At 44.4% G+C, this 15351-nt stretch overlaps 1 protein-coding gene across 1 annotated transcript; it reads right to left on the bottom strand.

Moving 5' to 3' along the window:
- Window positions 1–985: 985 nt before the first annotated feature.
- Window positions 986–13488, bottom strand: PSMD9 (proteasome 26S subunit, non-ATPase 9). Its single transcript, XM_088659419.1, has 6 exons — window positions 13253–13488; window positions 7629–7730; window positions 4726–4920; window positions 3987–4088; window positions 2631–2719; window positions 986–1347 (listed from the first exon to the last, which is right to left on the bottom strand). The coding sequence occupies exons 1-6, from the start codon at window positions 13376–13378 to the stop codon at window positions 1320–1322; spliced, it is 642 nt and encodes a 213-aa protein (XP_088515545.1). The 5' UTR covers window positions 13379–13488; the 3' UTR covers window positions 986–1319.
- Window positions 13489–15351: the final 1863 nt, after the last annotated feature.

The raw sequence follows: 15351 nt of genomic DNA, 5'->3' as shown, positions 1-15351 counted from the left end.
GGTCCCAGTCTGGTTAAAAAATAAAAATAAAGCCCAAGAAAGAGAGCAGGCAGGACCTTGAAGCTGCCCTTCCTTCAGCAGTGAGCTCCAGGAACGCAGACTGAACAGGCACACAGGCTATCAGGCCACATACTTTCTCACGGAAATGGTTTGTATTTGTCTATATAAATTAGACCCAGGTGGCGCTATGGGTTAAACCACTGAGCCTAGGGCTTGCTGATCAGAAGGTCGGTGGTTTGAATCCCTGTGACAGGGTGAGCTCCCGTTGCTTGGTCCCAGCTCCTGCCAACCTAGCAGTTCAAAAGCACGTCAAAATGCAAGTAGATAAATAGGAACCGCTACAGCGGGAAGGTAAACGGCATTTCCATGTGCTGCTCTGGTTCGCCAGAAGTGGCTTTGTCATGTTGGCCACATGACCTGGAAGCTATACGCTGGCTCCCTCGACCAATAATGCGAGATGAGCGCGCAACCCCAGAGTCGGTCACGACTGGACCTAATGGTCAAGGGCCCCTTTACCTTATATAAATTAGAACAGTTGGGTTGTGTCCACTGCTAGTTAGAACATAATGCCTCTGCAGAGACTTTTCCAAGTATGCCTTTGTGCACAGTGCTATATTGCTAGGTACTCTAGGAGCAAAGAAAGCTACTTTATACCAAGGGAGACCTTTGGTCCATCTAGCTCAGTATTGGCTACAATGGTTGGCAGCAGCTCTTGGGGGTTTTCGGCAGGGGTCTCTCCCAGCCCTACCTGGAGATGCCAGGAAGTGCACTTGGGACCTTCCACATGCAAGGCACAGGTGCTCTGCCACTGAGCTTATGTCCCTTCCCCGTCTAAGTTGGAACATGCAGCCTATTTTTAAAACTTTATTCAAAATGACTTGATAATACAAAGTACAACATGAAATAACATTCCAGCGTAATTCAGAGGTCTGACAACAGATATGGTACAGTAACCAAAAAAAAGAAAATGGAAAGAAACCATGAGTACTGGTGTAAAACATTTATTGGCAAATTCCCAAGCAAACCAAAATGTCACAGAATAAGTCATCCAATTCTGTAAGAAAACCACAAGCTCCCCTTTCCAACTTTTATTTACAACAGAGGTAAACACCATAAGGAGGACTAACTAATCCTTTAAATCGGTACTCTTTCAAAACGGCACCTGTGTGTCAGATTCAAACCCCTTTTGACAGCCAACACCAAAGCCTCAGCGTTTGTCTTTCCACATCCTAGCTTCTTCGGGTAGATGTTAAAGGGCTCAAACCCAGGTTGAGATGCCACCAAGTACTGGCACTTTGGAGCTTCCACACTGAAAAACATCATCTTTGCAGAGGGACTATATTGCAACTTGGGGGAAAGAAAAGAGAAAGATATGAGACCTTCTGCAATTCTAATATTTTGATTATAAGAAATCTCAGACAAGCACTTTTTTATTTGAGGAAGGGTTGTAATTCACCAGAAGAGCGTCTGCTTGACAGTTGGACAAGTAAAATGAGCAAGTTGGACAAGTAAAATGGTTGGCAAGGCTAGTCAAGAACTGCAGATCCGCATTTAAAACCGTGTGTGTGTGTGTGTGTGTTATTTCCCCAAAACAAGGGCAGGGAACGGAAGAAGTGCAACACCCATTCTAGACCCTAGAGTTCAGGGAATTCACAGGACACCAGACCCCTCAGGACTCTCCCTGAGAAGGGTGCTGCCAGCAATGGGACACAAACCCTGGGAAATTCTTGCAAGGGGCAGCCACCAGATTGTCCAGAAACAGGCTGCACACAAACTCCTGCACTCTGGGCCAACCTGATGCTCTCCAGACTACAACTCCCATCAGCCCCTGCCCGCAGGGGTGGGAGTTTTAGTCCCAAACACCAGGAGGGCATCAGGTTGACCAGGGCTACCCTACTGCTACATGCAGAACCCAGCTTTCTGCACACAATGGCATTCATGCAAGAATCGTCAGAAGCTCCTTGTGCTTGCAGGATGCATTTTTAGCTTGCCTGGAGAAGGAGAAACATGACACAAATGGCTGCTTCTTGGGGGGGGGCAGGGAAAGTCTCCCTGGGTATGGACCTCTAGAGCAGGCAGGGAGGGGAAGCTGTAGCCCTCAGGACGCTGCTGGACTCTAGTTCCCACCTGCCCCAAATCAGCCATGTTGGCAGGGTAATGGCAGCTGGGAGCTGAACAGCCCTTCTGAAGGGAGGAGTATTCTCCCTCACTCAGTTATTTACATCCCACCATTATTCTCAAGCTGTGATTCATCAAGGCAGCTTCAGACATTGAAAAACAGCCCGTCTGAACAGGAAGTCTAAGCCTGCCAACAGAAGGATAACAAGGCAGGAGTCAGGTCAGCCTCTCTGGGGAGGGAAGGCCCTCCCTCTCATTCACCAGCAGCATGTGAAGGCTCTTGGCACCTGGGCAGGATTGTACAGGTAGATACATGCGTCACAGGGGAGGAGGAGGGCCCTCTCCCGACATGCTCCCCTTAGTGCAGCCAAACATCAATGTGCATGGAAGGGAGAGGCAGAGATTCCAATCATTTCTGGCCACCAAGTTCAGAACTGAGGTTACGAGAGTGATGCAGGACTGGCTACCAAGGTGTCTATATTGGTGCTGCCTTTAATTTTTGGACTGCTTACCCCAGAAGCCCTTTTCCACTCCAGCGTTTCGGGGTGAGCCCCAAATGAAGCTTCTCACCATTGCGGATCACGGTCACACTTAATGGTTGCTGCAGGGGGCAGAAAATAAATAATAATATAATATAATATAATAATATAATGAATATAATATAATAAAATAATTTATTACTTGTACCCCGCCCATCTGGCTGAGTCTCCCCAGCCACTCTGGGCAGCTCCCAATCAAGTATCAAAACAGTACAGCATTAAATATTAAAAGCTTCCCTAAACAAGAGAATCCTCACTGCACCCAAGACAGTTTTCGTAAAAGGCTGAATATCTTGTGGAACGCCCAAGGGAGCTGTAGGTGCAGGGAGGGAGGGGAGGCCCCCACGTCCTCCGTGCCCCATTGCTGAGCTTAGGGCACAGCCAAAAGTGGGGACTTATTAACATCAGGTAGGGGCCCTAGCCGTATCATTTTAGACACCGGCTAAAAGACCTTGATTAGGGAAGCCTACCCAGACATGTCATTTTATTACTTGTTTTCAAGTTTCTTTCTTTCCTTTTAATGGTATTTTTAATAAATATTTAGCTCTACTTTTCTTTCTCTCTTCTGATTAAGCAGCAAATAAATTTGATTAGATAAAAACGCAAAAGGGCAAGGGACTTTATAGGATTTAAAGTTCTGAGTCACTTGATGTTACATTTCACGTTACTGGCTGATCATAGAACCTTTACTCAAAGGCTTTTAAATAAACCACTGCTTTGTCAGCTTAAATGGCATTTAAGTTTTAAAAGGCTTTTAATAATGTGTTTAAGTGGGGTTATATTTATAGTCCTTTGTTTAAAAATTCAAAAAGAAGAAACACACAAACAAACAAACAAACAAACACACACACACACACACAAATCAACCAGCCACAGAAGTAAAGGGCAATGGACACCCCACCCCCTGCATCCTGGTAGACCTGCTTGGGACACCAAGGTCTATGATTAGTCATGGTGCCTTCCCAGGTGGGAACTGCATCACTGGTGCCTCCGGGCTGGGCTAGAGATTCGCAACGAGTGCTGGAGCTGTGTTCCACCAGGAGGTCATCACTGAAGGGTTGACACCAAAGGGAATAACCCCCTTGATTCAGTGTTCAAAGGAGCAGCAGCATGGAAGCCCCTTTTTAGCTTGGCGCCAGAAAGTGCTTTAAGGAGGAGGACAGCTATCAGTCTCCTGCCTTGTTGCAGCATCAGCGGGTGACTTCAGGCGAGTCTCGCTCTGTGGCTTGGTTTGCCTTCTGCCTGGTCACTGATACTGGCAGGCTCTGTGGGCATTTGTGGGGATGAAGGAGAGACCCCATTTCAGGAAGGAGGGGGAAAGCTGCTCACCCCTTCACTGTGCTGGACCACAGTGGCGATATTCTGCAGCGACTGGAAGTTGTGCGTGTTGACAGAGCCAAACTCAGCGATCTCGTCATCAACTTGCAACCCCTTCAGAGAGAACAAAAAAACAAAACAAAACACATTATACACCCTGGTTTACCCTTGGGAAGCCAAAGTCAGTACCTGAAACTTTAGCATTGTTCTAAGCTTGGCAGGGGACAGCCCAAACCTTAGAAATTAAAAAAACAGCAAGATTATGATTGTTTGGGATACGAAAGGAGAAATACAAGCTGCAGACACCTGAAATCCTGTGCACAGCTCAGCAGGGATTCTGGCGGGGGGGGGGGGGGAGAGCTGGTAGCAGTGGCGTACCCCATATGAAAATGGCTGAGTAACAGGTGGAGGGGGGCAACGTGACAGGTGTAAATGAAATTATACATGGTGTGGACACTTTTTCTCCTTTCTCATCATGCCAGGACCCAGTGGGGTCATCCAATGAAGTTGGGAATGAAAGATTCATGGCAGACCAAAGGAAGAACTTATTCACCCAGCAGTGAAGAGCTAAATTACAAAGTAAGATGTGATAAAAGTCCACCAGCTTGGATAGTTTCCAAAGCAGATTAGACAAATTCACCAAGGAGGGTGAGGCTATCAATGGCCACTGGACCAAAGCAACAGGGTTCTACTTCGCCAAATAACAAACCCACAGAGGTCTGGATGGGTGAGAGAGAGATGCAATACTTGCCGAGAAGCTCGCTGGAGAACCCTGCGTGACAGCATTCACCCTGGCAAAAGGCTGGGGCAACACCTGACTCTGGCTCCTGGCTTCGGCTCGCGCTTCCGCCTCATCCTTTTCGCGCTTCTCCTTCTCCCGGGCGTGGAGCTGGTGCAGAGCCTGTTCCACCTGGTGCATCAAAGCTTTGTGATCATTCTGCAAACATGAAAGCAGGGGGAAGCTCCTGTAAGCCCAAGAAGTATTTGCACAGAAAGCTGCTCTCTGAGTCATTGTGGTTCTTTAAGCAATGCCATCAACACACATGTGCTTGGGGGTGAACAGGCATGAGGAGTCCCTGGCAGGAAATGGAGGGGAGGGGAGGCAATGGAAGAATAGGCAACGATTTCAAGTTGGCTTGAAATCTGTACAGTGGTACCTCGGGTTAAGAACTTAATTCGTTCCGGAGGTCCGTTCTTAACCTGAAACTGTTCTTAACCTGAGGTGCCACTTTAGCTAATGGGTCTTCCTGCTGCCGCCGCACCGCTGCTGCACAATTTCTGCTCTCATCCTGAAGCAACGTTCTTAACCCGAGGTACTACTTCCGGGTTAGCGGAGTCTGTAACCTGAAGCGTCTGTAACACAAGGTACCACTGTACTGAGGCTTTGGTACAATAATGTACCAAATTTAGCAGGCATGTCCAACAGGTGATCTACCAGTAGATCACTGGACGTCTGCGGTAGATCATTGGCTCCACCCCAAAGTACCTGAACAACTGTGGCTCCCCTAAAAAAGCTCAACATTTTACCTTCTCTCTGAAAAAACTCAACAAATGGGCCTCAACAACTAACTTTGACCTGAACCCTCAAAAAGGGAGTAGATCGCTGCCAGTTTTTTGTTCTGTGAGTAGATCGCAGTCTCTTGGGAGCTGGCCACCCCTGCAGTATAGGAATGAAAAGGATGAAAGGAGAAATGGGCAGAGGGATCTCAGGAAATGGTCTACAAACCACAATAATCACAGAATTGTTGAGCTGGAAGGGACTCAAAGGGTCAATGCAGGAATCACAGCTGAAGACTCTCTGGCAGAAGGCCACCCAACCTTTGCTTCAAAACCACCACTGATGGCTGGCCAACCACTTTCCAAGGGAGTCCATTCCACTGCTGAACAGCTTTCACAACCAAGAAAGTTATTCCTAATGCTTACTTGGAATTTCCTTTCTTGTAATTTGAATCCATTGGTTTGGTCCAGCTTGCACACTCCATATAAATGATAATAATAATGTCTCTAAGCCACCAACAAATCTATAAAATACTGCTGCTTAGAGGTGCTTTTTTTGGTACAAAGTGATGAATAAACATGACAAAATATTAATCATTTGTTATATTTGATAACAAAATAATATTTAACTCAAAATATGGGAACAAAATTACTTGAACTAGACATCTGATCAGAGAACAGCTGGATTCTCCTACCAGTATAAGTCAGATAGGAAGCTGGCTTATACCAAATTTGATCTGGGTCCATCTGGCTCAGTACTGTCTACACTGACTGGCAGCAGCTCTCCAGGGAATCTTTCCTGGTCTTAGGCCCATCCAGAAACGCTGCCACAAAAGAAACCTGGGATCTTCAACTCTCCCACGGAGGCATGGTCTTTCCCTCAAGGTTATGCAAATGTTCACATGCTTCCCAAATTCATGATTTATTTTATTGCATAAATCATGTGGAAGGACAAAGACCAGGGCCACATGCTGATGCCCCAGCCTCCCATTGCCATGCCTACAAAACTCCTTTCCCTGTGGGTTTGAGGATATTGCCTGCACCGCTTTGAATCCTATCTTCACAGCAGTGTTAGAAATTAGCCAGGTGCCAGGCACGTTTTTCTACTGCTGGGGCTCCAATAGCGACCCCTGTGGAGATCTCTGGATGCCAGGTTGGCAACTGACATTTCCAACTGGCTGGCCCCTCCAGCTTTCTTAAGCAGGTAAGCAGAACAGCTAATTTATTGCATTTATATCCCACCTTTTTCTCCAAGGAGTAAGTGGTTCACCCCCTACATAGATTAAGCAGGTAAATAAACATGGGGAGAGCAAAATGTCACCTAGAGAAGAATATGAAGTATTTTCCTTGAAACTTGATTTTGTTTCATTCTGGATTATTTGATGTTTTAATGTGTTGTAAACCGCTGAGATTATTTTCTTTAAAATATCAAGCAGTATAGAAATTAAATTAGCAACAACAATAGCAATAAATGGCATCGTAAAAAGAGGCGCCTAGACAATTAGTTATGGTAACCGTAATCCAGGTGCCGTTTGGCAATTAGCTTATATATCTGAGTTTCTAACATGGCTTCATAGTGACTGGGACTAGGTTATTTCTTCTTATTTCAAGCAATGAAAGGTGGATTTATTTATTTATTTCAAAAAACTTATATGCCACTTGATTGTAAAAAACCTTTACACATTACACTCTACACATTAGACCTTATCTGCACTTGTACAGTCACACCTCGGGTTAAGTACGCTTCAGTTTGAGTATTTTCAGTTTAAGTACTCTGCGGACCCATAAGTGTTTACTTCCAGGTTCCGCCGTGCACGCATGCGCAGAAGCACTAAATCGCGCTTTGCGCATGCACAGCACTAAATCACGCTTTGCACATGCGCAGAAGCATCGAATCACGACCTGCGTGTGCACAGATGCGGGTTGCGAACACTGCGGGTTCCACTGTAGCGTCCACTGTAATATCTTCCTTTCAGGTTGGTGGGCAAGCCAATCTTTAAGCCCCTCTGAACTCATGTGTTGTGGCTGCAATCCCATGCACTGAATGCTACCTGAGAGTAAGCCCCACTGAAAACAGTGCAGCTGACTACCAAGTAAACATACCCAAGTAAATGTACCCAGGCTGCAAATCAATTAAATTGTGGGCTGTTGCTTACAGATGATGTTGTGCCTTGCCGTCCGGACTTGATAGACATCCACATCAGCACGTGGATAACCTTCAACATCCACAAGGGGTTCGTTCATCCCAACACCTTTTTGCTGCAGCATAAAAAGAAAAAACACAATTACCCCTTTGAGACCTTTTCCCAGATAGGGCATAGTGTATTAGCTGAAAATCCTCTTTCCTTTACACTACAATCCTAGTGGACTTCCGGTTTTGCCACAGCTGCGTTCGGTCACGCTCCATGAGAGCTCCGAACTCCGGAGTGTTTGCAAGAGGTTTAGGGGGAGGCAGAAGGCTAACTACATCCCCAAATTAAGGGGCAGAAGGCGATTTTACCCCGAGAAGGTCGGCAGTGCCCGAGGGAGCTCCCAGCATCCCTCGCTTTCGGGCTGAGGAGAGGGGGAGTCCCGGGCACTAAGATGCCAAGATCGAAGTACCTTGCAAAAAGCTGTGCTCCCGACATGGCAAAAGACGGTAAAATCTCTCTTTTTTTTCTACTTGAAACTTTACTGGAGTGTGGGAACTGTAGAAGGGAAAAGAAAGTGGGTAACACCCCCCTGTAAGAAAGAAGGAAAATCTTAAAAGGGGGAAGAAGGAGGTTAAAGTAATACGGACAGACAGCAAAAGGGGGGGCAAATACGATCGAAGAGAAACAATTAATATAAGACAGAAACGCTGCCGGAGAAGAAAGGGTACAAAATAGAAGAAGTTAAAGACAAGGAAAAAAATTTCTAGAAGTTCCCCGTGCTCTGGGAAGAAAAAAATACGTACCGTGAAAGATCGTGTCGGACAATAAATTAAACCAGGGACAGCCGTGTTGTTTTTATTGCAGAAAGAGGGTGCCAAAGAGAAATACCAAAAACAATAAAGTGAGAAGCTGGTGTGCCGGAAAAATAAAGAAAACGATAAAAATAGAGGAAGGAGGAGGGCCAAGAAAATGGTGTTTGATTAAGATACAAAATGACTAAGCAAAATAGCTGAATAGAGAAGGCGGAAGTGTGGGGAGAAAGAGGAGTAAGGAGAAATTAAGAAAGAAAGAAACTCGGAGGAAAGAAAGGAGGCGGGGAGCGCCATCTAGCAGCTGGAAAAATAATAGCATTTTTCAAATAAGTCCAAAAGAGGCGCCATCGTGTGGCAAAAAACAAGAAGTGCAGCCCAAAATTAAACTTTTATTTAAAAAATTAGCACAATGCCAAATGATCCAAAAATGAAAAAAAAAAACGGCAATTGGAGCAACAGGAAGCTCCCAACAAAGAAGAAGTTCAACTATGGAAAATGAAATGGACCTAAGAGAGCTCATTTGGAGTCTGAAAGAAGATGTGGGAGAAGTGAAAAAAGATCTGGCTGAAATAAAGAAAGAGATGAATGACAGAGTAAAATCGTTAGAAGACAAGGTAGAAAAGTTGGAAGAAAAAGCAGACTGCGACATAAAAGATAAAGAAGAAATAAAAAGCCACATGAAAGAGATTGATGAGAAAAGTACAGAGACAACAATAGAAATAGAAGAATTAAAACTGAGAATACAAGCAATGGAAAATACAATAAAGAAAATGACCAAAGAAAAAAAAGAGAACAAGAAAGAAATGGAGAAAGCCAAGAAAGTCATGGAAGAAAAAAGGATGATACAAGAGGCACAGATGGATGCGCTGGCTATGATGCAAATGAAGCTCAGGGAGAAGACATTAAGATTTAGGAACATACCAGAAATGGAAAACGAAAATACAGAAAAAAGAATAGCAGCGGAAATATCTAAATGGCTGGGACTGGAGGAAGCTGGAATAGAAAAACAAATAGAAAATGCATTTAGAGTAAATTCAAGAAAAGCAAGAGCAAATAATTGGCCCATAGATTGTCTAGTAACATTCAAATCGAGCTGGTTAGTAGAAAAGATCCTGCAAACGAAAGGGAAGAAAAAATTAAAAATAGAAGGGACAGAGACAGTGATACTGAAAGAAATCCCACCACACTTGATACAAAAGAGGCAGAAATATCAATTTTTGACAAAACATTTGAAAGCAAAGAAAATAGTTTTTCTTCTACAAAGGAAGGAGAAGAAAATTTGAAAATGTGGGGGAAGCCGACCTCTTTTGGAGAAAATATTGGCAGGACCTGGGGGGGAAAGAACTAGACAAATCGAAGAAGAGCAACATAGAAGAAAAGAGGAAGAAGGCGAACAACTCAGCTCGGAGGAGGAGGAAGAAGAAGAAGAAGAAGAGGACAACGGAGAAGTAGAGGAAGGAATGGAAGAAGAAGGGGCCAAAGAACAGGGGGAAATATAGTGTGTGAGAAACGATAAGATTAAAGATGCCAAAATGTAATTCTGTAAGGAAGGGTTTTTTTTTTCCTTTCTTTCTTTCTTTAATCTCCATAGGATGAATAAGAAATGTATCTCCCTACAATGGTCTTGTATGTTAAACAAAAGCTGTTTTCAAAAAAATAATAGCACAAAAGTGCAAGTGTAGCTATTTGATATTTTATTCTCTATATAGCAAAAGGAAAATTATATATATATTTTCAAACCTTTTTTCTTAATAAAGTGTAACTAAAACAAGATGAAATTAAAATTATTTTCATGGAATGTAAACGGATTAAATGACAAAAAAAAGGAATAAGGTGGGACATATATTAAGAAAATCAAATTGGGATATAGCCTGTTTACAAGAAACACATGTAAATAAAAAGCATGAAAGGGTATTGATCAATTCAAGCTTGGAAAAGGAATTTATTTCAGCAGATGAGGAAAAGAAAAGAGGGGTAGTACTATATGTAAAAGAAAAATGGGAACCTAAAATGATATGCATAGCTGCCAAGTTTTCCCTTTTCTCGCAAGGAAGCCTATTCAGCATAAGGGAAAATCCCTTAAAAAAAGGGATAACTTGGCAGCTATGATGATATGGAAAGACAAGGAAGGGAGGGTAATGATGGTAGAAATAATGGTGGAAGGGGGAAAATGGACAATAGTAGGCATATATGCGCCAAATGGGAGTAAAGTGAACTTCTTCAGAAAATTGGAAGAAAAATTATGGGAACATATGGATAAGCAAATAGTACTAATGGGGGACTTTAATGGAATAATGAACCCAGAATTGGATAAAACAGTAAATAAATTTTAAAAAAGAGAAAATAAATTACCAAAAAACTTTTTTGATATGGTGGAAAATCTGGAGCTGGTAGGTGCGTGGAGATATAAACATCCAATAGATGGGTTTAATTTTTTGTTTCTTTAATTTTTTGTCTGTATTTTGTAATTATTATTTCGCTATTTTGCTATTAGGTTAATTATTTTTATTTACCATTAGTGTTTTGTTAGTGTTGTTTTGTCTAACGTTTTATTTTGTTTATGTGTTTTCATTTTGTAAATGCATTTTAAGTTCAATAAAGTTATTTTTTAAAAAAAATTAAAAAAACAATCCTACTCAGAAGTAAGGTCTATTGAGTTCAATGAGACTTCCAGATAGGTATAAGCATTGCGATTAACAGAGATCTGAGTTTGCAAGTTTGGTTTGTGTTTAGTAAGCAAAACTAAAAGTAAGCATGTCATGTCATTCACGTGTAATTAATCCCCCCTCCACATTTTTAAAAATACTATGTCTAGGACATATTCTTGCAGGAGGGCCATGAGGGGTGTGTCAAAAAGGGATGGTTTGAAGAGGTTTGGCTTCTGTTCTCCTCTTTCAGAAATAAGAGACAGAACACTCTGTACTAACTGGTCCCTCTGGCTTCGATGTGCAGAAGCCAGTGTGGCAATGCACGAGGCAATAAGATGGCTTTGTAAACACATGAGAACAGAGTGCTCAAAGAAGTACATTGGCAGATACTTTCCTTGCTTCAGTGCTGCGCTTTGCTATGTAAAAGCTTGCAACTAAAACAACCGAGAGTGATTACATTTGTTGTTTGTAACAACAAAAATATTTGAACTGAAATATGTGATTGCCAAAAAAAAAATCAGTTTAAGGGGGGGAAATTCACTGAAGCACACAAATTCAAAACTTAGAAATTATTAAAAAAAGCTTCTAATTATTGAAATTATTATTGAAATGCTTGTAACCAATTTCAAGACATGGCAACCGAGTAACACACACTTCCCTTTCCACAATTTGATGAAAAAAGATGAAGAAGCATTGATAACTATTGACATATGAATCCACCTTGCTCAAGGAACAGCACACATAAATATACAATGCTTCCTAAAGCATTTTTCACAACTTTTATTTTATACTTGACCATGTTGCATCCACAGCAATTTTTACCAAATTTTACCAAGTTACCAATTTTTAATTGCATCATATTCCATTCTCTGTGTTATTATTTTAATGCAGCAATACGTTTCAAAAGGCGAAAACTTCCCATGAGGGGGAAAAAAACCTGTCCCACCCTACATTGCTGGTCCCCTTGGCTCATTTAACTCCACCATCCGCTTCACACTGACTGACGCAGCTGTCCCAGGACCTCAAGCAGGAGGCCCTTTTCCATCCCCTGCAATCCTTGAGATGTTGAGGACAGAAGCCAGGACATTCTGTAGGGATAGCAGCTGCTCTCCTACTGAGCTACAGTGGCTGTTCCAACCCTTGGTCCATTTGGACCTGTATCATCTGCTGACCTCCAAGGGCCAAACCTAGGCCTGATACCACGAAGATCTTTTTAATGAGAGGTGCCATAGATTCATGGCTCTTTATTTAATTTTGACTTACAGTACTGCATTCATATCCACCTTCCGTCCGAAGAACTCTAGGCAGCATAAATGCAGAATCCCCTCTATTTTATCCTTACAACAACCCTGTGAGGTAGGTTAAGCCAAGAGAGCAAGTAACGGGCTCAAGGTGAGACTCGTGGCCAACTGGAGACTTGTTAGTCCAATGCTCTCCCCAGGGTCCAATGGCTGGGCCCTAGATTTGTCCTCAGCACCCCTTCACCAAATCCCATGTTCAAAGCACATGAAGGCAGAGTAGACCAGCAAGGTGGAGAGGGCCAGGCAAGGAGCAGGCCAGGCTGAGCCAGAGACCCTGTGGCACAAGGGATGGCTGGGCTGAAGGTGCCATAAAGTCTCTGAGGAAACTACAGAAAATAAACTTCAAGGCGCCTCTCGCCTCGCGGCTGTAGCTGGCAGTGGTAGACGTGTGGGGGTCAGCTGACATTTGTTACTCTGCTTTCCCAGCAACAAATGCTGAGCTCAAAGCTTATTATCATTATGATTCATAATGCCTTTTATCCGTAGACCTCAGGGTAGTCACAAGATTAAAATACAAGATCAAAACACATAATTAAAAAAAGACGTGACCACGGTAGCATTAAAAGAAACCAAGCGCTGCAACCGCTGCAATGTTAAAGATACCCTCACGGAATCATCGAGTTGGAAGGGACCCCGAGGGTCATCCAGCCCAACCCCCTGCAATGCATGAGTGAAGCACAACGGCATGCAGAGGGCACGGCGGCAAATCCACCAGGGCAATGAAGGCGAGTCCACGAAGTCGCAGCAGCTCCCAGGGTCGCCCTAGGACCGCGGGGCTGCTGCTGCCGAGACCCCGGGGCGGCCTTTGGGGGAGGGCGGGGCCAGGCAGTCAAACGAGGCCCGTTTTGTGGGAAGCCCCAACCCCGGCCCGGCCCGGGTGCAACTCACGTCCTCCAGGACTCCGTAACAGGCTCTGATCTGGGCTTCCAGCTCGTCTTTCTTCCGCAGCAGCAGCTGCACGTCGCCGACGGAGACGCCGCCCTTGGGCTCCGGATCCCCGTCCTGCGCGGACATCCTGGGGGCGGAAGCAGCGGCGCGATGGCCGGCGGAGGGGGAGAAGCGCAGCTCTGCTAACAAGGCCCAGCGAATGGCTCCTCTTCAGACGCAGCTGCGACACCAACGACGGGTCGCCGGAGGAGCCAAAAGCGCCTCGTCACCGGCGGCTGATGGGCGGGGCTAGGGGCGGGGCCTCCTGCAGGAAGAGGCGGTGGAGCAGCTGGGGCGGGGTTTGCGCGTGACGGTGAGGGGCGGGGCACGACCGTAGCGTCCGTGCGGAGACGGCTCTGTGCACGTGTGGAGCGGGCCCGGGAAGTCGGTTGCGTCCTGCGCAAGGTGTCTCCCGCCTCCTGCACCCCCCCCAAATGTCGAAGCGAGTTGCTTTATATAGACACGTGTCGTGCGCCTGCGAACCAGGAGATCCCGGGCCTGGGTGGGTGGGTGTTGCAGTCCTGTGCCCGTCATCAAGAACGTGGGTCTCTGTGTTTGGCCAGTGGCCCATCCAAGTCCAGCAGCAGGCAAGCTGATGCCCAGGCTGAGAGGTTCTTAAACTTTTCTCTCCGGACCACACATTCAAAATAAAAATTTGCTCTCGCCACAACAAATTTCTATTGATAAGAAATATATTGAGAAACAAAAATGATTGGTCTATATAATATGGAATACAACTATTTTATAATATGGGGGGGCTTGAGGGGGCAGAACCTCAGTTAAATTTTTGTATTTACTTGATTTTATGGGAAGCAGCTGCCCCCCTGCCCCTCTTTGGCTCATAGCTGTCAAGTCTCCCGTTTTTCGCGGAAACCCCCGTATTTAAACCCGTTTCCTGCTGTTATTTAGAATTGAAAAAAATCCCGTAAATCCCCCGGATTTAGAAAGCAGCTCCTACCGGCCAGGGAGGCTCCTGCGCATGTCTGGACATGCACAAAACCGATTTCGGATGCTGCTCTGCCCATGTCTGGGCACCAGAAATCGGGTAGCGCCGGCACCGGAAGTCGCTTCTACGCATGTCTTCCGGCAACTTCCGGTGCCATGCCACTGCTGATCTCTTATTTTTCAATCCGGGAGTTGACGGATATGCTTTGGCTACACCCATGGACATCCAAAAAGTATAAAACAATGCAGCTACATGAGTACATGAATCACCCCCAAAATATAATTATAAACAAGCCTCTTAATTATGTATACAAATTCAAAGAGGTGTGAGCTTGCTTTTACCAGGTAATCTCATTTATATTAGGTCTTAATTTGAGACAAGCAAACTCCTCAAGGAAAATAAACCTCTCTCTTCTCTGACCTTTCATATTTGGCAGAGTTAAAAAATCCCTGTTCACAACAATAGGTTGTGGAGAACTGTAAAAGAACAGGCAGGGCTCTTGCTCTCACCTTGAAAAGATCTACCTGCCGCCCTCCAACGGGAACCACTGCCGTTGACAACCTTTTGCTCCAGGAATTTGTAATTTATTTATTTATTTATTGCGGATTTTCAAGGTACAAATACAAACAAAGTGGTGGTTGTGTGACTCATCTATAGCACAGAGGAAGTTAGCCATGTTGACCAGTAAGAAAAGTTCCCAAATCCACATTAGGGCTGCAACACATTTATTACACTAATCAAAATGTCAAAAAAAGGTGCAGGCTTTCAATTTCTCCAGAGCTCTTCATCAAACAAAAAAAAATAAGCAAAGAAAGGGAGGTGCAGACTCCATAGCTTCAGCATAAACCAACTCCTCTCCTTCCCGCCATTGCTCTGTTTACCATATAACATTAAAACAACGGACAGGGTGGTAATACAATGACTACTGCAATTGACACAAGATAGTATCACCAAGGCAACTATTTGTAAACAGATAGGGAACAGATATACTGTACCTCTGCTTTAAGTTGTTTGCATACTCACTGTCTTCACTTGTATATTGTTTTTTACAAAGCTCAATGACTAAGCTCTTTAGCAGGGGTCAGCAAACTTTTTCAGCAGGGGGCTAGTCCAC

This window comes from Zootoca vivipara, chromosome 16 (assembly GCF_965207765.1).
Source record: "Zootoca vivipara chromosome 16, rZooViv2.hap1.1, whole genome shotgun sequence".
In the NCBI taxonomy this organism is placed as follows: domain Eukaryota; kingdom Metazoa; phylum Chordata; class Lepidosauria; order Squamata; family Lacertidae; genus Zootoca; species Zootoca vivipara.
This window is presented reverse-complemented; position numbering and strand designations above follow the sequence as displayed.